This window comes from Cnephaeus nilssonii (genome assembly GCF_951640355.1).
Source record: "Cnephaeus nilssonii genome assembly, chromosome: 6".
Lineage (NCBI taxonomy): Eukaryota > Metazoa > Chordata > Mammalia > Chiroptera > Vespertilionidae > Cnephaeus > Cnephaeus nilssonii.
In genome coordinates this window covers 82,334,741-82,362,283 of record NC_137077.1, presented here as the reverse complement: position 1 = coordinate 82,362,283, position 27,543 = coordinate 82,334,741, and the positions used below count along the sequence as shown (strand labels likewise).

Here is a 27,543-nt window from a genome sequence, read left to right as displayed (position 1 = left end):
AGCTAATGAACATTTCATCACTGATCAACTAAGCAAATGATAATAAATGAATCATCAGGGATAATTTGCTAGAAGTTTATCTGACAAGAAAACAGTCTAGACACTGGTACTAGAAAAAATTAAAACAATTTTTCGAAGTACATGAATTTTGATTAGGTAAAACTAAAGTTTACCTTTCCCTTTAGTTCTTTCATTCATTAATTTGTTTCTGGCACATTCTTTCACCTAATTTAGGTTGTTAATTGTCATATATTTTATATATCTCTAAAAAAATTTAGTGTTGGCAGTTTTAATTGTAAGATAATTTAAGAGTATAATTAAATTACATCCTAATTTCAGAGGTGTTAATAAATTGTAAGAATATGTGCATCTCAGAATTGCTGGAATATTGTATTTATCAGGTATGTTATGTGGCAGGTACTTTTTTTAGGCTCTGAGCACACATTCATTAATAAAACAAAAATTCCCATCTTATTTTTGCATGATATATACTTTAGAGAAAAATGAGTGGAGAAGCAAAATCAGATATATTGAGGTTGTCAATATTAGATTGCTAGAAAATCTGGAAGAGCAACTTAAGACATTTCCTAAAAACCACAACAAAAATGACAGAAAAGACATAACGTTTTTTGTGCCAGATTGGTTGTTAGCACTTACAAATATTAACTCATTTTTTTCAGCCAAAGAACCTACAACACCAAAAAGTTACATGACTTTATCTAAAGTCTCACATTTCTTGAGCCCAGAGCAGGGATTCAAGCTACAGAGAGCATGCTTTTAACTATTCTGTTGTACTTCCTGTTATAAAAGTTCAGCTCATACACCTTACGAAAGAGTTAAGAATATTGAGAAATGTGTTCTTTCCTCTCAACAAGTGTCTTCTTTTTCTTTTTAAATATGATTTTATTGATTTCAAAGAGAGGAAAGGAGAAATAGAAACATCAATGATGAGAGAATCATTGATCACCTGCCTCCTGCACGCCCCCTGCGAGGGATCAAGCCCACAACCTGGGCATGTGCCCTAACCAGGAATCGAACCTTGACCTCCTGGTTTATGGGTTGATGCTCAACAACTGAGCTACACTGGCCGGGCTCAGCAAGTACTTTCTGACAGCAGGAATTACATGATGGGGAAAAAAATTGATTTGTTTATCAATCAGTCTTTAAAATGCATATGCCCTATTCAGGAAGTTGTATTTGTGTGCTCCGTCATTTGGCATGCTATTTGTTGCTCGTTTTCTAGGAGAGTAGCCCTTTAGCTTGATTTGAAGCCTACTGACTGCATCCTGAACAATAGGAAGTGTTTTGAGCCAGATGTGATTTTCAAATTAAAAACTTCCCAGTGGTTCTGATTAGCCATCTTTACTCTTAAAAGAATTAGAACTATAAATTTCAAGGTTCACAGGAATTGAGACTTGTAACTTCATATTTTTAGTTTTTTCTATGAGAGTAAGCACCTATTTTGTCCTCAGAATCCAAGGGTGTACTTTTATGCCAAAATAACTTGCTAATAACATCCTAAATGCATGAAGTTACCATTACAGTTTTTGTTTTGTCTCTATTGTTTTCCGACATTACTTTCTTATTCCTATTCTAAATCATATTTCTTGATCCTTTTAATTTTATACTAGCTTTTGGTATCTTTTCCATTTTAATGTGTTCCTGTTACCCATATTATATTTTATATTGAATGATAGACTAGACTCTCAAATAATAAGATTTCTAGAATGCATATCTCTGACCCTGGTATCATTTTATCATTCAGTTGTACTGCAATAAACAAGAGGGTAAAAATGAATTTATAAAAATTCAAGACAGGTACTGAGTGGAATTCTGTAGGAGGTATGGCTTCATGGATTTGTGAAGAGCTTTAATAAAGCAAATGAGACACTAAGCTTTTAAAATGGTAGCTGCTAAAATTAGGTAGAAGAGAAAAAAAGCAAAGGAAATAAGAAAAGGAAACAGTGGTAGAAAGAAACAGAGGTATGTGGTAGGAAGCAGAGTAGTGTCAACAGCAATTGCCCCTTGCTGACTAATGTTTCCAGAACGTTTCAAATGGTGGTTTATATTTGCACTCATAGAAGAAGTTAGGCTGTTAGTATTGGTGTTTGACCACATCTTCATGTTGTAATACAATAAAACTAACATTCACACGTGAAAATCTATTGTAACTCTCAAAAAAATCATCCCTTTGCTCAGAATAAGTCATTATTGACCTATTGGATGCTACAAGAATGCTCTGATGTCCGTACTTGGTTATACAGATTGGCACAGCCTTGCAGGCATTCAGCAAGTATTTGCATGGCTCTGGTATGTCAGCCATGGGTGCTTTCATATGTGTATAGAGTTACTAACAAGGGTTTTATGTTGATGATTCTGCATGACCTTGTCCTAGAAATTTATTGCTGCTGTAATAGAAATAGAGAATTTTTACATTTAATACCTGCTCTGGTCACTGGTTTTCATTGCTTATGAATCTCTTGAAGATAGTTATAACACTGACTACTCCTCTAACTTAGTAGCATATATATTATTTTATAAAGTTGTACCTGAAGAGTCTGAAACAGCATAGTTTTAGGGTTTTTTTTTTTTAATTCATTTTCTAAGTATAATGGGCCTATTTCCTTCTCAAAATATTCTGTTCTGGCTTTCATGGCATTATATTCTTAGGGTTTTCTTTCTTCCTATCTGGCCAAGTCTCATCAGCTCCTGTGCTTTTCTTTAGACGTTGACAGGGCCTCGGGTTCTGTTCATCTACACACACATTTCTCTTCACCTACACCCTCTCCCCGGGTGATGTCATCCACTCCTAAGACTCCACATGTCATCTGCTGCGGATTCCCACATCTGTAGCCACCATCTAAGTTTTTCACCCAAGCTTTGAGGCTGAAAGCTTGATTCATTTTAGAAATCTTTACTTTCTCAACCTTTCCCTTCTGAAAGCATCCTTTTCTTTTTCCCCTTTCCAGTGAAGCTGTTACCCATCTTGTGAGGTGGCCCCTTGATCTTGACAGGAATCTTTCACCCACTCTTACTTCTGTCAACAGGACTTGAAAATTCTTAAGTCCTAACGTCTTCACTCAAGGGTGTCTGCTTCTCTGCATCCCCACTACCCTGTTTGAGGTCCCTGTCTCCTCTTGTGGTGACTTAGGTCACAGCATACTAACTGGTGGTGTTTCTGTCTCCTTCATGCTGCCTTTCACTTCCCTGCTTAAAGCTGGCAGTGGTTTCACATTGCCCTTAGAATGAAATTCAAACTTCTCACTTCGGTTAGCCAACCTCTGTGGGATCTACTCCTACTTACCTCTCTAACCTTGCCTCTTCTTTCCAACTCTGTTTTCTCTGCTCCTCAGTGTTTGGGCATAGCAAAGTTTTCAGTTTTCTTAGCTACTATTGTGCCACGGTCACTCTTGTTTCTGGGTCTCCTACATATTATTACTATACTAATCTCTTCACCTAAAACACTTTACCTCATCCTTCCTATGACTGTTTATCTCTAAATTATTCTTTTTTAAAATATATTTTATTGATTTTTTTACAGAGAAGAAGGGAGAGGGATAGAGAGTTAGAAACATCGATGAGAGGGAAACATCGATTAGCTGCCTCCTGCACACCCCCTACTGGGGATGTTCCCCCAACCAAGGTACATGCCCTTGACCAGAATCAAACCTGGGACCCCTTAGTCCTCAGGCTAATGCTCTATCCACTGAGCCAAACTGGCTAGGGCTCTAAATTATTCTTAATATTTCAAGTTAGGTATCTTGGAATTCCCTTATTCAACCCAACCTCCTAAATTTTGGATTGCAGTTCCCTTTGTGTGCTCCCATAACATCCTCAGCACTTCCATCCTAACATTCAACACACTGGGTTGTGATTAACTGGTTGCTTGTCAGTCTGCCCCACAAAACTGAGTTTCTTGAGGGCAGGTGCTAGAGAAAGACGTCCTGTCTGATTCATTTCCCTGTGCTTAGTGCCTAGCACAGTACCTGGCTTGCGGTAGGTCGGCATTTGCAAACAGATGTGTAAGTTTGATATTAGACCAGTAATTCTGAAATTTTGAGTGGGGTCGGTCTCCTTGTCTTTTGAAATTGGGGATATGATAGGAGTATTAGTCTGTTTCCCAAGAAGAATGAACATTAAAAAATGTTTTTGCATGCTTTCTAGGTGTGCATGTTTTCCTGTGGCCCTCACCACCATCACTGTCAACACCACACACAGACACATTGTACACATGCATACATACAAATAGGACATAATTTCAAGTACAGAATTTGATAAGACTATAGTGTGTGCTGTGTATTAGCCATGATTTTTCAGTTCAGCCTACCTGCTTACTACATTCCAGTAGTTTCCCCTCTTCATTTCCTAAATTGAGACACGTTTTTAATAGTCCCAGCAGTTGGGATGCTACATTTTCTTGTAAAACTACCCTGTTGATACAATTTGCATTTTATTCCATATTGTGTCCTTTTCAAATATATAACAATATTCTTAAGCCATTGTGTATTTATAGAATACATACAGGCTTTTTATTTATACTTCCCACATGGTGAATCCAGAACCAAAAAGCATATAATTCTGAGGCTGCTTTTGATGTTGTTTGTTTGTGAAGCGAACTGGGCCATAAGGAGATCAATGCGACGCCTGCCCTTGGCCTCATTGCCACTAACACCACAATCAGCTGAGCCAACAGGACGAGGCAGAAGATTTCTCACTATGTTTATTCATAAGTTGTTCTAAACAATTTTATATCTTATCTACTTTAGTTTTATAACTCAGACCAGGTAGGTCTCATTACCAGTTCCACCAGCTTAGCAAAATCTCTTCCCCACAAAGTTTGCTTTCTCTCTCCTCACAGTGGCAGCCTCTTCCTGCACCTATAATAGACTAACACCCACGCCCTGGATCCTGTTCCCTCTTGCCTCTTTAAAGGCTTTACTTGAGCACTAGTCTGTGTCTCCTGTATCATCAGTGTCTCTACGTTATCATTTCCATGGTAAATAACTTGTCTTAATATCTATCACTCATCTTTTAAAAAGCAAACTGGGTTTGTATTTACCCAGTTTAATTCACCTTCACCGCTTTATTTCTCCCCATTGCATCATACTCCTGGAAAAAAGTTACCGATACTCATTGTTTCCACTTGCTCATTTTCATTCTCTGTTCAGGTCTTTCTTATCAGACTTTCTTTACATACCGCTCCACTGGAATATTCCTTATCAAAGTCCCCAGCCTCTCTCTCTAGTGAAAGCCAGTTGTCCATTCTCTGTCTTCATCTTACTCGACCTTTGTAACACCAGTGATACCGTCAGCAATATTATCTTCTACTTTTAAGAAACTCTTCTTTCCTAGCCTTTCCGACTATTGCATGAACCTGTTTATGCGTCATATACCCTTCCCCACCCTTCTCTTTCTCCTTGGTTGTTCTTAGCTTCTCTTTCCCTGCCTGATCACCAGCTGTTGCATTGTTCCAAGGTTCTTGCCCCAGCCCTGCTCTCTTCTTGTCTACTTAGTCTAGCTTTCCAGAAGCTCTCATTGGGCCCGTGGCCTCAGAATCATCTGTATATTGATGACATTGACTCAGATCTCTCCCTGCGTTCCGAATACAGAGAGCCAGCTGTCTTCTAGACTTCTTCGCTTGTATGTTTAATGGGCATCTCATGTTTAAACCTGTAAAACAGAACCATTAACTCCTGCCTCCCTTTTTCCACCCAATTCTGCAATTTCCCAAGCCTGCTCTTTCTTGGTACATGTCTCTACCCTCTATCCACTTAAATGCATGGACCCCCCCCAAAAAATAAATAAATCTAGATGACATCTTTATTCTCCTCTTTCTCTCATCCATACCCTATCCTTCAGCAAATTTTGTCTGTTCATCTTGCAAGACACCTGACAGATCTAGTCAGTTTGCCCCTACCTCTAAAACCCAGGTGCACCATCCTCTCTTACTTTGTACTGCAGCAGCCTCCCAGCTGGTCTTTTCCTTCTGCTCTTGTGATTTCCATTGTACTTAGAATAAATCTGTAGTGTTCATGTTGTAACTTCCCCTTTTCTTAACTCTGTTACCTGATCATTTATGATATGTATACTGCGTACCTTTTCCTTTGGTTCTTCAAAATAACCTTATGTTATACTAAGAAATGTGAATGCCCTCGCTCAACCCCCAAGGAAGTTAAGTGACTTGCATAGGATTTCAGTAGATGAACTGGCATGTAGGTCTTCTAATTCCTAAACCAGACTGCTTGATTGGTGTAGTGGCCCAGGTGTGTGCTTGTATGAGTGGAGATAGAAGAATTATACTAACCTTGAGGACCAGCTGCTTTTTTCTTTCCCAGATTCCCTCTTGGGCAAATTTTTAAGCTATCTTTAGCTCTGTGGTTGTTCTTTTCAACATTAACATAAAATATTGTCCCTTGTTATAACCAATGTAAGTTTTTGATGAATTATTTTTATAGTTACAGTGGTGTTATTTAAAACTACCTGTGTTGTATATGTAATTAATGGTGAGCTCTGGTAAGTGTGAGCTAAACTGATGGAACATTGCAATATCTTCAAACAAATTTCTTAGAAAACATTGAAGACTAGCAGGAGGAGAAATAGCAGACTTTTATTTTTTTTTGTGCTAGTTAGGGCATTAAAATATAAAGCATACTTACCCACTATCTAAAAATCTTTCATAAAAGAAAGGACATTAATTTGAAAAGCAGCAAGCACATAATCTCAGAACAGCATCTCAAAGTATATTTCTTTAAAACAAACAAACAAAAACTTTTGTGGAAAACCTTACTGCATTGATTTTTCCTGTCATCCAATGAACCAGGGACCATTGTTAACAGTGTGCAGCCAGGTGTGATTGGGCATCACTGCTCTAGTCTGAAGAAACAGTGTGGATTCTGATTTATAATTTGCAAGTTTCTTCTCATAATGCCTTTCCACCTAATAACAATTGCTGCAATCCTTCACTGCCTTTCCTTCCACTGACGCTGCCTCAAAGCCTAAATCTGTGTGGAAGCTTTCTGTTGATGTCTTTTGTCATCAGAAATCTACCATGCTTTCTGAGCTGCCCAGCATGGACCAACTTTGTTAGACATTCTCTGGCACAGTTTTGGTACCTTTAAGAAAGTAAATAATCACTTTAAAATCTATATGTTTATTTCTCATTGTGTATTCTAACAATATACTTTCTTTGTTCTCGCTCTTGTACTTTCCACCTGCCTCTCATTGAGATTAATAGCTAACCCACTTAAAACCCAAAGCCTTCTAGTAATCTATTTTCCTGTCCTCCTCCTTTCATGTTCTCTTAGAACAGTGATGGGCAACCTTTTGAGCTTGGTGTGTCAAAATTCGCCAAAAAACTGAGCATAACTCGGGTAGTGTGTCACTTTGAGGAAAAAATATTATTTCGCAAATGTTTCATCCTCAGGAGCAGCAAATGTTTCATCCTCGGCATGCGGCCGCCTCAGCGGCCGCATGTCATCACAAATGGCTACGCGTGTCAGTGCTGACACGCGTGTCATAGGTTCGCCATCACTGTCTTAGAATGAGTTCTTGCCCCCCTCCCCAAAACAGTTGAAATTAATTATAAATTTAAATTTGTGGTGATAAATTAAAAGTTATATCACCCTGGTATCTCTGCCCCCTTCTTCGATATTCTTAAACCGACTAAGGAAAATCGTTGTTTGTCACTGCTGTGTGTTCATACCCTCATAGTAATGTGTGTACATACTTTGCATGAGCAAATTTGGATATATTTAGGTTTGACAGGATCAACAGGTTAAATCAGAGGAGGACTTGTTTGATAGGATGAAGGAAAGGCAAAATTGATGTTCACCCAACCTATCCCTCATAACTTTCTAATTCCACACACTGGGCATAATACTATTTTCCTTACAGTGACAGTAGATGCACTCAGTCAGTATTTCTTCAATTGGAAATAAATCCTAAGTAAAACTTGAAATAAAGGTCATCCTAAGTCTCCTGTTTTTGGGGACTTGCAAATCTTTTATCAATCCCAGTGTAACAGGCATTTTGGTAAGAGAAGTGCTAGAGCTTGTGATAGATTGGCTTTTCATTGTTCTTCAGTAAATATAAATGAAAATCAAAGGTGTTCACTAATTAAGTTAACCAAGATGCAATAAGTAAAGCAAAATAAATATCTTTATATAGTTCTCCACTTGGGGAGGGAAAACATCGTCAGTAAAGATCATGGAAATGTTTAATTCCAATATAAAAATGATCAGTGTCATATCAGTTCTGGTCTCTAGCAGTCTACAAGGTGGAATAAAATAGTATGATAAAAATAAGCAGTTTGGAAAAGTGAAAATTATTAATCTAATTTTGAGTTATCTTGCTTAAAATGTAATTTTAAAGCACTGCACATGTTTGCATTTATTTAAATTCTGAACATGACTAATGCACAAAAATGAACCATTTTGATAGAGCCTTATGAATTAGAATCTAAAGTGTAAAGAATGTGTTTTCAATAAAATATTTTCATTTGTAAATAGTAAAACTGTTCACTGAAATCTTGTTTCTTTTTATTAGGTTTAAGTGGAAATCCTGTAGATATAGAAAGAAGAGAAGCAGTGTTTGGAAAGAACTTTATACCTCCTAAAAAGCCAAAAACCTTTCTTCAGTTAGTATGGGAAGCATTACAAGATGTCACTTTAATTATATTAGAAATTGCAGCCATAGTATCACTGGGCCTTTCTTTTTATCGACCTCCAGAAGGGAATAATGCACGTAAGTAAATTGGGGAGGAAAAAGAAGAGTTTGATATGTGATGCTAAGTTAAGCTCATTAGCTTACCTAATACATAATAATAATAATAGCAGACCAGCATTTATTGACTGTTTACTATGTACCAGACACCATTCTAACAGTGCCCAGTGCCTTTAGTAGTTCTTGAAATATATTACCTCAGATAATTTTCACAATAACCTCTGACATAGATAGTGTCACCTCCTCTTTACAGTGAGACAGGTTAAATCATCTGCCCATCTATGCATACTATGTGTCTGGCAAGGAGCTAAGCCATATATATGATATGGCCTGTGCCATCACTGTGTTCAAGTTTTTTAGAGCACTATTGTAAAATAATTTTTATTTGGATTTTTTTTAATCTCTTGGAAAATCATTATGAAAGCAAAATTCTGGTCTCTTCCCCAATCCACTACTTTTAAAATTCTTAAAATGTGTTATTATGTTCATAATTTGGGTAATTTCCTTGCCATTCAAGAAATGTTTATACTACAAAGTATCCTGACCAGTGGAAAATACACTATAGAATGGTAGATCTACCTTAACTTGTAGCTACAAATGGCTTTGTTTTTCTCCCACCTTTCTATGGCCTTCATTTTTCTCTTTTAAATTTCTTCTTCATTTAAAACATGTATTTTAAAATGGGTATTTCTGACAGTATATTCTGCAACTGCTAGGAAATCTAGCTTGGGTTTTGGCAGTATATTTAAATAGCTATAAAGTGAACCAATAGTATCTTATATATCTGAAAAGCAATTCACCAAAATATTTTTATTTGTGAAAGCTTCATTCTTGTGCCTTTCAAGTTATGAAGACTTGAATGTGTATTTGCTAACTCTAAAAGTTGACTTAGGTAATCATTTAAAGTCATTTCTTCAAAGGTATACTTATAGCTCATGTGAAAACTTTTTTTTTCCTTTGAAGAAAGTTGGTCACAGAATAATCCTGTTTATCTGAGTTCAGGGTTTCTCAGCAGCAACACATGACATTTTGCACTGAAACATTTTTTGTTGCCATGTTATTTAGACCACCTCCCAAGAGAATGCAATCAAACAGGTGTCCAGACATTGCCCAGTATCCCAAAGGGGGCAAAATTGCCCGTGGCTGACAATAATTGATATAGCTAAGAAAGGATTTAGGCAATATTCTTGTCAGTACTAAGTCAAATTATTTCAAAAACTTCTTTTTATTTTAAAAATGTGTTTATTTTTATTAAATAATGCAATAAAATAATACATATTTTGCTGTGGGAGTATTAGGGATATGAAAATTCAGAGGAAGTAATGCTCACTGAAAATCCCACTTCTTAGAGATTACTGCCATACCATTTTGATATATTTATCCTCATATTTTAAAAATGTTTTTGTGTAGATGTGTCTCTGTGTGTCCATATGTGTGTGCGTGAGTTGGTAGGTGTGAGGATGTGTAAATGTATGTCTTTATCTGAAAAGGAAGGTCATATCATGTTTAGCAACATAGCGAAAATCATTAGTGTTCAGTTTACACAACTATCATTATAGAGTACTGGGAATTGGTATGCTACAATTGGGTGAGTTAGCAGATTATTAAAAACTATTTACTTTTAACATTCCCTCCCCCCCCCCAAGACTATAAGAAAACTAAAGAAAAATATTTTTGCCCGGTTGGTGTAGCTCAGTGGTTGAGCGTCGATCCATGAACCAAGAGGTCACTGGTTCAATTCCTAGTCAGGGCTCCATCCCAATTAGGGGCATGCAGGAGGCAGCCAATCAATGCTGTTTCTCGCTCATTGATGTTTCTATCTCTCTATCCCTCTTACTTTCTCTCTAAAAATCAATTAAAAAATATATATTTTTTTAAATAGAAAAGTATTTTCAACAGGACTGGATTTTGTTACTAATAAGGTCAGGGCAAATCTTCATGGAATTGGGACTGCTTCATTTGCAGGCCCTTTCCCAAATTTGCTTAAGGAGATACTGGCATTAGATCCAACTGGGAAGATGATTTAGAGTTGTCAGTGTCATAAGGCCCTTTAAAGAGACTCAGAATCTACTAGAACGTGTTAATAAAACATATAAAGATATGTTTGCTCCATGGTGAGAAGCTGTTTAGTGTTTGTACTTTATTCTTTTTAACATTTATTAATGTCCTTCATGTATCTTTTATCATGTTGTGTTTTAACACTAAGTCTCGTAGTACTTTGCTTAAAAGGAAATCCATTAATCGCAAATCAACAGTTACAGAAATCTGAATTATCAAAATTTCTTACTGATAAAGTTTGGTGTAAAAAGAAGCACTATAAATCACATCATAAAGAAATCTTTAGTCACCAGTGTATATACTACTAGTGGTTCTCCAAATCTTTGGTCTCAGGACCCTTTTACACACCAAAAAGTATTGAAGACCCCAAAGAGCTTTGATTATGTGAGTTATATCTGTAGATATTTATTGTATTCTGAATTAAAATTGAGAAATTAAAAAATATTTAGCGATGCATTTTAAAATAATTAAGTATTATTTTAATAAATAATTATAATTACTATGCTTAATTGTTGTTAACGAAGTTGTGAAATCATGAAGAGTAGTGTTTTTTTTATTTTATCTCTTTAATGTCTGCTTAATTGAAGATAACGATTCTCTTCTTCTTTATTCATTTTATTGTATTAGCACATATAATGCAGTCTTTGGAAAATTCCACTACACATTCATGAAATATGAGACAAATTTTTGGTGAATATTCACATCATCCTTTTGGTCTTATTCTAGCCTCTGCCTTCTCTCCCTGCATCTGTCCCACATAATTCCCAGGTTAATCTTTATTCAGCATCCTCTTCTGTTCATGCTCACTATTCTGGAATATGCTTTAATAATTTCTAGTGTCATTCATTTATTCATTCTTTTCTTCTGAATCATCTTTTTCCTGATTCCCTGTCCTAAGAGAACTATTGACTTTCAGAGATTTCAGCTCAACCCTCAATTAAGAAAGAACTTATATAGGAACACAGAAGAGCATATGCCTTCATGAGAATTTATAAATAACCAAAGTAAGCTTTCAAGAAACCATACGTATCTTTACTACTTTTCTGTTTTACTATTTCAGTATTTTTCAAAATGCTGGTCACGAGCCACTGAATTGATTTTAGTCTCACAAATAAATTACAGCCCAAAGTCCAAGAAGCACTATTCCAATATTCTTTCTTTACCATTATTGACTCAACAGTTTTGAGGTTTTAATTTTTTCCCTTCTATATCTTTTTTTGAACTCTTTCCTTCCATAGAGCTTTTGTACTTACTTTAATCTGTCCCTGGAATGCTCTTCCCTTAGAGCTATATGATTAATTTTTGTTTATCATTTGGCTCCTCACTCAAATATCATGGAGACTTCAGAGGGACCTTTCCTGATCATCCAGGCATAATTAGCCCTCTTTCTTCAATTGTAAGCACGTCACCATGTTTTATTTTCTTCATGGCACTTAAAATATCTGATGTTAATTATTTGTGCTTTATTATCTGAATTCTTCATACTTCTTCCACACCTACCAATCTGAGTATGGTTTCTGTGAGGAGAGGAAGCTTGTATGTCTTATTCACAGCTGTATCCCTAGCTCCAAAAATGGTATCTGGCACCTAGAGTAGGTACTCAAATAGTTGAATTAAATAAGTAGCACTTTCCTTAACTTTTCGTGTTACAAAAGCCAATATTTGATCATACTCCAGTAAAGTTAATATAGTAAATATGTTCTTGGGTAGCACATAATACTTTTCATGTGTGTCTTGCCTACCACATGTAATTATAAATATCGTTTACCATTGGTTGAGTGTGGAGGATGTCTCAGTCACTGCTCTACCTACATTCAAATGTCCTCTCATTGAATTTTCACCATAACACTGGGCTAGTGGTGGTATCCTAATTGGACAGATGAAGAAACCAAGTCTCAGAAATAAGTAACTTGCCTTAAGGTTGGGATTTAAATTTTTCCAGTCCTTACTCTTAAGTAGTAGCCTAGAGTGCCGCCCTGTCCTGAGGTTGAGAACCTTCAGAGGCAGAAAACTTGAAATTGATATAGTAAACATTTTTGTCATTATGGAATGCTTTGAGTTCAGTGAGATGTTTAGAGTTATGAGTAAAATTAACTAGTTACATAAAGCTCATAATTAACTTATTACATGCTGTTGCCATCAATTCAGAATCCTTTTTGATGAGCATTTTCTTTCTTTCCAAATAGTTTGTGGAGAAGTTTCTGTTGGAGAGGAAGAAGGTGAAGGTGAAACTGGTTGGATTGAAGGAGCTGCAATCCTCTTATCAGTAGTATGTGTGGTGTTAGTGACAGCTTTCAATGACTGGAGTAAGGAGAAACAGTTTAGAGGTTTGCAGAGTCGAATTGAACAAGAACAGAAGTTCACAGTCATCAGGGGTGGTCAGGTCATTCAGATACCTGTAGCTGACATTATTGTTGGAGATATTGCTCAAGTGAAATATGGTAAGTAAAAGAGAGAATAGCTCTGATACTAGATGAACAATTATTATAATCATGTTCACAGTTTAGCATATTATTGTTTTTTGTTTTAGGTGATCTTCTTCCAGCTGATGGCATACTTATTCAAGGCAATGATCTTAAAATTGATGAAAGCTCATTGACTGGTGAATCTGATCATGTTAGAAAGTCTTTAGATAAGGATCCCTTACTTTTATCAGGTATGAATTTCTTTTATAACTTTTAACTTTTTTCTCCCTTACAACAGTATACCATTGTCATCAGTTTCCCTAAAAGCCAATAATGTGAAGAGGATTATAGATTTTGTGCTGGCTTAATCTTTATAATCCTTAGTGATTTTTATTTTTATTTTTTGTAAGTTGTTGAAGACATTAGAGATCTTTGAATCCAAAGCTATATTTTACAAATGAGGTAACTGAGTCCAAAAAAATCAAGATATTTGATAGTCAGTATAAGCTAATTTTAGTATAATGAAAAAACTAAAATGTGGCCTGTTGAAGTATAAAATTGTTTGAAGAATGTGTTTAAATCAAATTAATGATTATATGATTAATCTACAGTAGGTCCAGGAGTAGCACCACATCTACTAGGCAGGATTACATTTGCACATGGTTAAGACATGTTCTGAGAATAGGAAAAGGAAGGATTTGTATGGGTGAGAGTACTCTGTTTGAAAAAGGGAGGAGGTGGTTGTCTACTTGGGAGATTCTTATAACAGCCTGACTGTGATGGCTTGACCTATGGTTAATTGGAAATGAAATGGAAGGGATGATGGGAATAATTATAAACAAGCTGCCTTCTAGTAATTGAATTATACTAGAGTTTGGAGGAAGCAAGATGTTGTCCATTTGTCTTCTATTATTTTCAGACTAGAGGCCTGGTGCATGAAATTCGTGCACTGGTGGGGGAGGGGGCGTGTAACTCAGCCCAGCCTGCACCCTCTCCAACCAGGGACCCCTGGGGGGATATTATACTGCCAGTTTAGGCCTGACCCATTGGGCCTAAACTGCAGTCGGACATCCCCCTCACAATCCAGGACTGTTGACTCCCAACCACTTGCCTGCCTGCCTGCCTGCCTGATTGCCCCTAACCACTTCTGCCTGCCAGCCTGATCACCCCCTAACCACTCCCCAGCCAGCCTGATCGATTCCTAACTGCTCCCCTGCCAGCCCGATTGCCCCCAACTGCCCTCCCCTGCTGGCCCGATCGCCCCCAACTGCTCTCCCTTGACGGCCTGATTGCCCCCAACTGCCCTCTGCTGCCATCCTGGTCGCCCCCAACTGCCCTCCCCTGCTGGCCCAGTCGCCCCCAACTGCCCTCCCCTACCAGCCCGGTCACCCCTAACTGCCCTCCCCTGCCAGCCTGGTCGCCCCTAATTGCCCTCCCCTGCAGGCCTGGTCCCCCCCAACTGCCCTCCCCTGCCAGCCCGATTGCCCCCAACTGCCCTCCCCTGCTGGCCCGATCGCCCCCAACTGCTCTCCCTTGACGGCCTGATTGCCCCCAACTGCCCTCTGCTGCCATCCTGGTCGCCCCCAACTGCCCTCCCCTGCTGGCCCAGTCGCCCCCAACTGCCCTCCCCTACCAGCCCGGTCACCCCTAACTGCCCTCCCCTACCAGCCTGGTCGCCCCTAATTGCCCTCCCCTGCAGGCCTGGTCCCCCCCAACTGCCCTCCCCTGCCGGCCCGATTGCCCCCAACTGCCCTCCCCTGCTGGCCCGATCGCCCCCAACTGCTCTCCCTTGACGGCCTGATTGCCCCCAACTGCCCTCTGCTGCCATCCTGGTCGCCCCCAACTGCCCTCCCCTGCTGGCCCAGTTGCCCCCAACTGCCCTCCCCTACCAGCCCGGTCACCCCTAACTGCCCTCCCCTGCCAGCCTGGTCGCCCCTAATTGCCCTCCCCTGCAGGCCTGGTCCCCCCCAACTGCCCTCCCCTGCTGGCCTGATTGCCCACAACTGCCCTCCCCTGCCGGCCATCTTGTGGTGGCCATCTTGTGACGACATGGGCATGGCCATCTTGTGACCACATGGAGGCAGTGGCCATCTTGTGACCACATGGGGGCGGCCATCTGTGAGGTTATGACAGTCAATTTGCATATTACCTCTTTATTAAATAGGATTATATAGGATGTTAATGAAATGCTAACACTTTATATATGTGGTAAGGAGATTCCTACTGATTTAACTATTCAAAAACTTGACAGCTATAATTTTTCATTTATTCTCTGTGAATTTTGTATTTCAATTGTTTGAACATGGTTTTACTGAAACCAAAGTCAAACCTGTGACAAGGGTCAGTCAGTTAAGTTAGAGTCACAATTTTGGGGCACATAACTAAGTTTAACTATTACCTTCTTAAGATTTGAAAATATGTGCCATAAAAGGATATTGCAGAACATCACACCACTAAAAATCAGAGTAATTAGCCCTGGCTGGTGTGGCTCAGTTGGTTGGGCATCATCCCATGCACCGGGAGGTTGCCAGTTCTATTCCCAGTCAAGGGCCCATGCCTGGGTTGCAGGCTCAATCCCGGGGCTGGGGCGAGGGGAGGGAGGCGTGTGCAGGAGACAGTTGATCAATCTGTCACTTTCAAATCAATGTTTCACTCTCTCCCTTTCCCTTCTTCTCTCTCTAAAAATCAATAAACTATCAAAAAAATCAGTAATTACATGTATGTACATTTATGAACACCATTATTAATAGGGTAAAAGTTTCAGTTGTAATATAGACATCGTTTTATTTGTTTTTTAAATCTTGAGATCTGTGTGCCTTCAGTATTTTATACTAAGAACATTTGTACTCTATTTGGGTTTTTCTTTATATTTATATGCTTGTGTTTTATTCCAAATAGACAAATATTTTGGATATATAATGATAATGTATTTACATACAGTGTATACTTATTTTACTTATTCTTTGCCATACTTCTAAGAAACGGTATTTAATGTTAAACAAATAAAATTTATAATCTTTCCAGAGGAGAGGGAAGCTGTGTAACCTACTCTATCTCCATAGACTAACTGGGCCGTATTTGGTGAACTAAAATAGTCTCCTCTTGCCCTTTTGCCATTTTTACTCATGTACTTTTATGTACATCTAGCTTATTTACCTAGTGCTTAACTCTTCAGGTTGAAATCCTTTAACTGAACTTTGGTCCTTTCCTGTTTTTACAGAAATGGCTGGTAAATTTATGTAGACTCAGGTTCCTAACACACCAAATATACCAAGAAAACTAGAAATTTTCCATGCTTAGGAAAAGATTGAAATAGCTTTGTAGAGTCCCTTATCGCAATACGGGTGGGAAAGTTTTTCTGTATTTATTTCCCTATTCCAAAAATGTACTAAAAAAGATGAAATGCACTTATTTTTAAATTTATTCTCATGATGCCATCTCTTACTGCTGTTCTTGGCTTCTTAAATTTAGATCTTTAAAAGCAGTTTTTAGTTAGCAGTGGGGCTATGGCTAGAACAAGAACTGTTTATTTTGAGCACATTAACTGCCAACATATGATTACCTGTGGTAAGGAAGAACAGAACATAAAAAATTGAAATCTGCTGAAAGCCAGAATTTTTAAAAGAAACAAACTGTCTTTTACACATAGTGCTTGCCCAATAAATGTTGTTTTGCTGGCCTGAATTTCACTTATTGTTTCCCTTGCATTTTCACTGGCAAAGAAACTAATAATTAGTGAAATACTTAGAATATAGGTTATTAAAGCAAGAAAATCAAAGGTCTAAAAAATTCTTATTGGATTTGTTACTCCATAATTAATAGCTAAGTGTAAATTCTTAAGTACTGAAGTAAGTACATATGCTTTATGATTTTACTAGAGGCCTGGTGCATGGATTCATGCACCGGTGGTGTTGCTTGGCCTGGCCTGTGCCCTCTCGCAATCCAGGACCACTTGGGGGATGTCAGACTGTCGGTTTCAGCCCAATCCCCGCAGGCCAGGCTGAGGGACCCCACCAGTGCACAAATCCGTGCACCCGGCCTCTAGTATGCATATAAGATCTTTGATTAATCTCTTCACACCCTCCTCTCCCCCCCCTTCCCTCTGAGATTCATTAGTCTGTTCCATGTTTCCATACCTGTGTGTTGAGCGTTTGCCCCCTGGTGGTCAGTGTGCATCATAGCTACTCGTCGAATGGTGGAATGGTCGCTTAGGCTTTTATATATATAGATTTAGCAAATAACCTTTGAGCATTGACTTGTTACATAAGATGGTGGTAGGTGCTGTAGACCCTGTCCCTCCAGTGGCTGTGAACTAGGAGATCAAATAAATAAGTGATAACTGAAGAAGACTTGAGTGTTTAAAAAAAGAATTAAGTTTCAAAGGTTACTTAAAATTAACCAAAATATTAGAGAGGTAGGAAGCCTTTTAATGAATGATAAAAGGTGCAGAGATGTGGGTTGGAGAACTGTAAACAAATTTATCAGCATTACATTGTAGGAAGATTATGTCCTCCATCCTCTGACAGAGCAGGGTTGAATGTTTGCCTTGCCATTTAATAGTGGTGTAACCTTGGGCATGTTTCTAGGAAGTAAGAATAAACATGTCTTCCAACTCTGGACATTGTTGTGAGGGTTGGTCTGAATTTAATCAGTATTCCCATGTCTGCTCCCTAGCTTTCTGTAATGGAATGTTATATTGAAGTAGTGGGTGAAAAGGTTTGAAAGGTTGGTTGATCTCAAGGTGATCTTGCACTTAGTCCAGTGGGCAGTGTAGCCTCAGAATTTTTTGAGCCATGAGAGGCTTAGGACAGAAAGCACATTTTAGGAAGATTAAAACTAATTTCGGGATGAACTATAAACATAGACTAGATACCTACGAGGCTGTTGTGGTAATCTCGGCAGACTGGGATGATGGTCTGGGTTAGGTAAAGGTTGTGGGTTTGAGTGTGGGAAATGGGGCATCTGTTGCTGTGGAATCCCTTTGGTTATAAGCACTCTTCTTTTATGAACAATGTATTTCTCAGGAATAGGTCCTGATGATGATGATGATGATGATGATGATGATGATGATGATGATGTTGTTATAATTTTTTAAGTTGAGCATTTACTTTCAACAAATTCCAGGCACTGTGCTGAGCACTTTGCATTTATAGACTTGAGTCTCATTCTAGATCTGTTGTAGCCATTTTTTGAGATGTTATAATTTGCCCAATATCTCATGATAAATGAGTTGGTCGAGTTGTGTTGAACTCAGATATGAGTGATTACAGAGTTAAAACCTTAAGCATAAGAATTTAGGTTTTATTTAATGTCTTCTTTGAGTTAATTTTATTAAATACTAGAGGCCCAGTGCATGAAATTCCTGCGGGGGGTGGCGCTTGACACTCAGCCGAGCCTGCACCCTCTCCAATCTGGGACCCCTCAAGGAATGTCCGACTGCCCTCTCACAATCCAGGACTACTGGCTCCCAACCACTTGTCTGCCTGCCAGCCTGATCACCCCCTAACCACTTCCCTGCCAGCCTGATCGACGCCTAACTGCTCCCCTGCTGGCCCAATTGACCCTAACTGCCCTCCCCTGCTGGCCGGGTCACCCCTAACTGCCCTCCCCTTCTGGCCTGGTCACCCCCAACTACCCTCCCCTTCAGGCCTGGTCACCCCTAACTGTGCTCCCCTTCAAGCCTGGTTGCCCCTAACTGTCCTCCCCTGCTGGCCTGGTCACCCCTAACTGCCCTCCTCTGCTGGCCTGGTTGCCCCAATTGCCCTCCCCTTCAGGCCTGGTCACCCCTAACTGTGCTCCCCTTCAGGCCTGGTTGCCCCTAACTGCCCTCCCCTGCCAGCCTGGTCACCCCTAACTGCCCTCCTCTCCCGGCCTGGTTGCCCCAACTGCCCTCCCCTGCAGGCCTGGTCCCCCCCAACTGCCCTCCCCTGCAGGTCTGGTCCCCCCCAACTGCCCTACCCTGCAGGTCTGGTCACCCCCAACTGCCCTCCTCTGCAAGCCTGGTCACCCCTAACTGCCCTCCCCTGCCAGCCTGGTCCCCCCTCCCCCCAACTGTCCTCTCCTGCAGGCCTGGTCCCTCCCAACTGCCCTCCCCTGCTGTCTATCTTGTGGCAGCCATCTTGTGTCCACATGGGGGCAGGATCCTTGACCACATGGGAGCAGCCATTTTGTGTATTGGAGTGATGGTCAATTTGCATATTACTCTTTTATTAGATAGGATTAAGGATATTAAAGACAATGTTACTAAAATTTGAAATTTGATGATAGGAGGAAAAATCTAATTTTAAAAAACAAACAAGTTTTCTGTTGTAGGTACTCATGTAATGGAAGGCTCTGGAAGAATGGTAGTTACTGCTGTAGGTATGAATTCTCAAACTGGAATTATCTTTACCTTACTTGGAGCTGGAGGTGAAGAGGAAGAGAAGAAAGATGAGAAGAAAAAGGAAAAGAAAAGTAAGAATTGCAATTTGCTATAAGAATTGGTATTTGAAAATATGGAAACTAAATGATAAGAACTGGTACAAAACATACACTTCTTTTATGTAGTTTGATATGAAAAATTCTACAAAAAAGTTACAGTATTGCCCAATATTGTCCTGTAAAGTGGTAGAATTAGTGGAGGGAAAGTTTTTCTTTTAGGTTAAATAGTCAATGAAAGGCTTTTAGTGAATGCATCAGTCCCCATTACCATGGGGTAACTTCATCTTGAACCACTCGAATTGTCTTTATTCTGTTTATTCTGTAGTTTTAGACTCTCCCTGTCATCTGACCAGAAAATGAAGTAAACTCTCGCTTCCCATCTGCGTATTTTTTTCCTACTACTTTAGTAGTAGCCTTCTTTGCCAGCCTTATTACATTTTGGACTCATTGAGCTTTTAATCTTCAGTCTGTACTTATGTAGGTGTCAAAGACTTCACTTTGACACCTACTATGTTGTGTAATATTCAGCTCATCATTAGATATGAAGATCTTTGTTTTATCTATTGTATCTGCTATCCCTCCAAGTAATCTATCCAGCAAACTTGATAACCGTAGCTCACCTACAAGGATCTTATAAGAAACTCCATCATACATAGTGAGACAACTCAGAATCACTTAGTTGGACAGCATGATACTTTTTTCCTAAAAGTCCTCCCCACTCTGCTTCTTTGTCTGCTGTATCACAGTTTTCTTCCACTCGGGATCACTCCAGAGTTTTTTCCCTTTAAAGACAGCAGTTTACTGTGGTTTAATGACTTAGATTTATTTAATTTTACTTAAGAGTAGTAAGCCCATATTTCTCTCACACACATAAGTATTTTGAGATCTTGTAAAATAAATGTCTTGCTAAAATCGTAGTGTGTTCTAACTACAGCAGTGTTTTAAATATTTAGGTGTTTTGTTCTTTAGGTTTTGTCTTTAGCTGTGAAATCTTCATTTCAAACAAAAAAGTGTTTGAAAAGTTCTTGCTGCAAGTGAAGGTAGCAAGCTCCACATTCTAGGTCATTGATGGCGAACCTATGACACACGTGTCAGCACTGACATGCGTAGCCATTTCATTCTGAGGATGAAACATTTGCTGCTCCTGAGGATGAAACATTTGCTGCTCCTGAGGATGAAACATTTGCGAAATAATGTGTATTCCTCAAAGTGACACACTACCCAAGTTATGCTCAGTTTTTTGGCGAAGTTTGACACACCAAGCTCAAAAGGTTGCCCATCACTGTTCTAGGTTTTTCCTATCCCTCACCACAGCCCTCCCATCTGCCTCCTTTAAGTTTCTTAAGAGTGAAAGGCAATTTGAAAACCAGTAATAATGATACCATTTATTGAATGCTTTATATGCATTATCTCATACACTGTGATGCATCCTAATTTAAAGGAGTCTAGTGAAGAGGCCTTATTAAAAAATAAAGGGAAGTTGTGTCATGACTTTGTTCTCATTGCCTGCACAGTGTCTTTTCCAGTAAGCACCCTTTTTTATGTCTTACAAACCTGTTTTTCTTAATCCAGTCAAGGGTATTCCCAGGAATTAATATCTAATTCATTGTCTACCATCTTTTGTTCTTAGATTGTTTTTGTTGTTGTTATTTTTTAATAGAACGAGACACCAGTTTTCATCTGTGGACTTCCAGCCCTCCTCCAGTCCCAGGCAGCCCAGGGCAGGGTAATCTGTCTCAGTTCCTTAGTCGTCTGGAATGTGGCTCTCAGGTCTCTCTCCAGCTTGAGGTCATTGAAAGTAGCTAGGTGTTCTCTTACTATCTCCTCATTTATCTTGAGCCTCTGTTCCATCTTGACCATATTTGTTCCACGTCTTCCAGTTTGAAGATAGTTCTCCTTGATAGAGAAGTTGGAAGAAAAATAGACTGAATGATTCTGCTGCTTCTCTGTCCTTTCTAATATTATCCTACCTACTTCCTAACACTAGACCCATTCCCTCCTTGATGACCTTATTGCTTCAGACATTCTCATCTTTCTCTTTTCTCCAAATCTAAGCCAATTATTATAATGAACTCAATTGACAGTACACTCATGTTCTAGTTTCACTTACTTGCCTCCGCTATCTTTTATACAGGTACTGTTTTCTCATTCCCATCAAAGCTCTCCTGCTTATTGTATTTCTATGACATTTCTCCCTCCCTCTCTAACCCTGTCCATTTCTGCTTTCTTAGGAGTATATCTGTATTTAGTTTGAAAACCTCTTGTATTATATTTAGGTTTATTAGAGCGTAAAAGAGTAAAGTCTTATGGAGAAATCAAACAAGTATAGAAGCCCAAATTATTTTGGAGTATTTCCCTATGGTTAAGACCAGGGAGTAATTGACCAGTAGGTCATTACAAACTAGATGCTTCCTAATCTGTACACACGCACAAACACACGTAGCACTGTGTAACAATGCTGTTATAGAAATGTGAACTACCTTTGCATAATTTAGCATGGCTGTATTCATTTCTTTTGGAAAGCTTTAATTCCCATTTTGTTCCTACAGATAAGAAACAAGATGGAGCTATTGAGAATCGCAACAAAGGTAAATTCAGGAGGATAAAAGTATAGTTAGCTTCTTTTCATCATATCCAAAAATATATCTAATGTGTACTATATTCATCCAAAAGTGTAAGATCCATGTAGCAGGGAAAATCAGCAATATATGTTAACTTGGGTTAAGCTCTCTTCCTGTTAGTGCCCCAGTCGTGCTGCCTTTGCAGTGTTAATAGATTTTAATTGTGATTTGTGCTAGTAAAGTGTAGAAAAATTCAAAGGTATGTAACTTTCAACTTAAACATTTTGGGTAGTATAAATCGGTTACTATGTCACTACTAGCAAAAATGCATAAGAAACAAAATATATAACATATTTTTGCATCTATTTAATAATCTGTACACATAGGTATTTCTCTATGTGTAAGATGATACATAATATTCTGCATTTAGTATAAATTATATAGAAGGGACTTGGGATGTTTGGAGTAAGTCTCATTACCTAACACAACATAGGGGAAGAGAAATGATTTGGTGTTTAGTTCTTAGTTTAAGGACCCTACGTTTCTTCCTTTCTATGCCTCATCTGTATTATGTAGCACAACATTCTCAAGTCTGGTACAGAGTTTCACAACCAAGTCTCACTGTTGTCTTATTTTCTCTGGGTAAGACATACAACATGTGCACACACAAAGCTGAATGTTTAAATCTTTCCTAGTTTCTAAAAGAAAACTGATTTTTATCAAAACTTGCTTCAAAATGTCAAGTTGTGTGTGCCTTTAAAATGTAGTGAAATTACATTTGCTCTTAAAATGCAGCAAAAGCCCAGGATGGTGCAGCCATGGAAATGCAGCCTTTGAAGAGTGAAGATGGTGGAGATGGTGATGAAAAAGACAAAAAGAAGTCACATTTGCCAAAAAAGGAAAAATCTGTTTTACAAGGGAAACTTACAAAGCTGGCTGTTCAGATTGGCAAAGCAGGTATGATACATAAAGGAAAGTAAGGTGTTTTAAAATACACTAACTTCCTGCTTAATCATCTTTTGACATACTTAAGGCTGGAAAATCATTGCTTTGTGACTGGAAGGAGAGTTAAAATTATTTTCAGTTTTATCAATGTATCAGGTCTTTTCGAGTTATTGAAAATCCTCTTCATTGCTTAGAGGCCGTTATTCCCACATTACATAGAGGCAACGTCCTCTGTCAGCTAGCTAATAAGTGGGTAGATTAGCGCGTAAGACTACCAGTTCACAAGCCCATGCTCTCATCTCTGAATTTTTGGGAACAATAGAGAGGGCTAGCAGTGAGGTTACTCCATGAAGATTACCCAACTATATTTTATTTAAAAGAAATTTTTATCGCACATTTTGTTCATCTTTTTACTATTTATGAAAAATTTAGGTGTATGTTTTCCTAGAAGTTATAGTTTAGTTAATTAAATGGAGTAGTTCATCATTCTGATGAGACTGAACTTACTAAACTTGCCATCACTAGAAAACACATGTTGAGAGAACCACTCTATTAAAAAATAAAAAGCAAACAGAGCATGTCCTCCAGCGGTATCACCTTTGTGAATCAGTATATGTTATTAAATCCGGTAAATTGCATTATTTTATTACTTCCTAGGAATATGTTAGAAAAAGTTATGTTTTTGCTTTTGTCCTCAAGAAGTTTATTATCTAATAGCAAATATATGCTTCTTTTAATAAAGCAACTGATAATACTGACTCCATAGTGTTGGGGATAAGGGTGGATTTTAAGATAGTGATGGTTTTTAGTAAGCATCGACTTGGGTTATTAGACCCAGATATGTGGACTTACCTTATTTTTTAATATTCATTTATATGGGGCTAAATAACCCACGAAATAGAGAGGTAAATGATTCATATTACATGATTAACTCTTGTTTTTCTAAGTTAATGAAGTAATAAGGATAGATTAAAGATAATGATTCAGATAATTCTTTTTAATTAAAAACATAGGGTTGAATATTTAATTTCACGTCTCCTCATTCATCAGATTCTTATTGGATTATCTTTCAGCAACAGGTAAGTTCCCAATATGTAAAGCACCAGCTTATGCTAAGTTGTTGGTATTTTCTTATCAATTCCTCTTATTTTGTCTCAGCTTTAGTAGAAGACCAAGGAGAATACAGTTAAGTATAGGAAAGAATCCTAAACAATTTCTCCCAGTTCTCCTAGGGACAAGACTACACTTGGAAGCAAAAATTAAATATGACAGTGTCAAGTGCAAAAAAGGATATTAACAATTTCCCAAAGAAATTAAAATAAGTATTACCAAACCAGCTATAATTCTTCCAGTGGCCAGTTTGTAACTGACAATGGATAGTGTCTGGAATATTTAAATAATTACATTTTTCTTTTCTTTGTATACTGAAAGGTTTGTTGATGTCTGCCATCACAGTTATCATTCTAGTGTTATATTTTGTAATTGATACATTCTGGGTTCAGAAGAGACAATGGCTTGCTGAGTGCACACCGATTTACATACAATATTTTGTGAAGTTCTTCATTATTGGAGTTACGGTTTTAGTGGTAGCTGTGCCAGAAGGTCTTCCACTCGCAGTCACTATCTCATTGGCTTACTCAGTCAAGGTAAGTAGAAACGGTTAAGGAGATGTACTAAGTTTAAAGTACCAGCTGGGGTGGAAATGCACGTCTGCTTATTCTTGTTTTTCATTCTGAAAGGAAGAGAATTTCATATATTTACACTTGTTTGCTTTAGAAATGCTGTCCTTGATTCCATCTCTTTCCCCCAGTGGAGGATCCCAATACATAGAGACCTGTACGTTCCTTGGAGCAGTGGTCGCCAACCTTTGGGACCTCACGGACCACTAGTGGTCCGCGGACCACCGGTTGGCGACCGCTGCCTTGGAGGACAGCCTTGCCACAAAACTAAGCACAACTCTGCTAGGCAGACTTGTGGCTTCATTTTCATTGTATAGTATTTATGTTGTCAAGTCGTGTTCCCTCCTTTTTCTCATTGTAAGATTAAGAATGTCATTTACTGTGGTATGAGAGCAAAGAAAGGGTTCACTCCAGGCCAACCTTCTAAAGCAAGGATGGGAATGTCCAGCCCTTGAAATCACTTGGTCTGGCCCTGCCAAGGCATTAGGGGTGAGTCAATTAAATGTTTGACCAAATACAGCAGGCTAATTTTTAAGTTGATAATTTTGTATGACCCACGAATGGCCGCTGGCAGAAAAAGAATCCAAATGGCCGCTGGCAGAAAAAGGTTCCTCACCTCTGTTCTAAAGCCTCCTTGTTTCCATTCTTCTACTCCCGTTACCTCATGGTCTAGCCTTCACTAAGTAGGCAGACTCATGTTCCTAAAAAAGTCATTCAGATCATACTATTTCCTTGCATAACACTTCAGTGACTTTTCATGACACTAAGAATAAAATTCCAGCTCCTTCCCATAGCCTGAGGGCCCTTGCCCAGTCTGGCTCCTGCTTACTTCTTTTTTTTTTTTTTAAATATATTTTATTGATTTTTTACAGAGAGGAAGGGACAGGGACAGAGAGCTAGAAACATCAATGAGAGAGAAACATCGATCAGCTGCCTCCTGCACACCCCCCACTGGGGATGTGCCCGCAACCAAGGTACATGCCCTTGACCGGAATCGAACCGGGAACCCTTCAGTCCACAGGCCGACGCTCTATCCACTGAGCCAAACAAGTCAGGGCTCCTGCTTACTTCTTGATGCTAATCTACCTTTCTCCTTCTGGTCTACCTCACCAGACTTCCTGCTGTTTTCAAATATCCCAACCATGTTCTCACTTCAGAGCCCACATGCCCTTCCTTCAAATCATCTGGTCCAGAGGTCGCCAACCTTTCGGACCTCACGGACCACCGGTTGGCGACTGCTGATCTGGTCTATTTACTCAGGTGTCTGCAGATGTCACCTTCTCTGACTACTCTATTTACAGTAGCTCAATCCTTCTTGTTTTTCTAGTAGAATGCTAAACATGTGCTCTGATGGCTTTGCTAACTGATACTTACCTAAAGTAATAATCTGAGGATTATTAACTTATTTTTCTCAATTTTATACTTTATATGGAAAAGGTGATTTTAAAAGGTTTTAGCTTGGACAGTTTTGATCTTTCAAAATGCCTTTTCAACTAAAATTATACTTGCTGGAAGAATACTGCTCTTGTCAATTTCTATTGTTAGTTAGCAGTTCTCCTTAAGTAGCATTGATGACATTGAGTGACATAACGTAATTAGTCGTAGTTTCTGTTCTAGCACTCAGCTCCATTATTCTCGAGTATTTTACAGTAGACCTGTCATGATAAGAATATATTTTGATTACTGTTTGGGTTGTTTTTCGGACATTTAACATCTTGTTTCAAAAATAAAATGGTTAGTAAATGTATCAAAGTGATGAAATATCATGTACTTATCTATTTGTACTTTTTTGATGTTTTAAGATAATCCTATATAATATATATAATAAAAGGCTAATATGCAAATTGGTGGAACGACTGGTCACTATGATGCACACTGACCACCAGGGGGCAGATGCTCAACGCAGGAGCTGCTCCCTGATGGTCAGTGCGCCAGAAGCTGGGCTCATGGCTGGCAAATGCAGTGGCGGTGGTCGGAGCCTCTCCCGCCTCCGCAGCAACGCTAAGGATGTCCGAATGTCCTCAGGGACTCCCGGACTGTGAGAGGGTGCAGGCCAGGCTGAGGGAACCCCCTGAGTGCACATATTTCGTGCACCGGGCCTCTAGTTATAATTAATTGTGATAAACATTTTAGACACATTGATCAGTCATTTTACCAATACTGTTATTAGTTCATTTTGAATAATCATTACTGATACTAATTTTTCAATTAATCAAAAAGATATAAGCAGGAATTATTTGTGTTCCTTCAGTAGAAAATGAGAGCATTTTAACTACTTTAAGCTTTTAATCAATGTTTAGCTTAAATGTTACCAACTACTGTTCCTTTCACTGAGGTGTAGTCTTTATGGATCCTGTTAGTGCTTTGCAAAATCAAACACATTTTCTTTACTGTAGAAAGACCTTCATTCTTTTTTATTTTTAATATTTTTTATTGATTTCAGAGAGGAAGGGAGAGGGAGAGAAAGGGGGGACCATCAGTGATAAGAGAGAATCATTGATCGGCTGCCCCTACTGGGGATCGAGCCCACAACCTGGGCATGTGCCCTGACCGGGAATCAAAGGGTGACCTCCTGGTTCATAGGTCGACACTCAACCACTGAGCCATGCAGGACAGGCAAGAACTTCATTCTTTTAATCTTTAATATTAATTTGAATCACAAGTAATATGGGAGGTACACATCTTTCTTCCCCATATTTATTTCTTCAAGGAATCACTTTTTTTTTTCAATATCTTGCATATTAGTAGTTTAAA

The 27,543-nt window shown here is 38.7% G+C and overlaps 1 protein-coding gene across 5 annotated transcripts in view; it reads left to right on the top strand.

The window, feature by feature from the left end:
* ATP2B1 (ATPase plasma membrane Ca2+ transporting 1) overlaps window positions 1-27,543 on the top strand; it is a 136,575-nt gene that overhangs the window by 71,536 nt on the left and 37,496 nt on the right. For all 5 annotated transcript variants that reach the window (XM_079774384.1, XM_079774388.1, XM_079774386.1 and 2 more), the window contains exons 3-9: window positions 8,545-8,742; window positions 12,966-13,220; window positions 13,310-13,435; window positions 19,497-19,637; window positions 22,154-22,192; window positions 22,961-23,122; window positions 24,542-24,756. In XM_079774384.1, coding sequence (XP_079630510.1) covers window positions 8,545-8,742; window positions 12,966-13,220; window positions 13,310-13,435; window positions 19,497-19,637; window positions 22,154-22,192; window positions 22,961-23,122; window positions 24,542-24,756 — 1,136 coding nt within the window. The remainder of the gene's footprint in view (window positions 1-8,544; window positions 8,743-12,965; window positions 13,221-13,309; window positions 13,436-19,496; window positions 19,638-22,153; window positions 22,193-22,960; window positions 23,123-24,541; window positions 24,757-27,543) is intronic.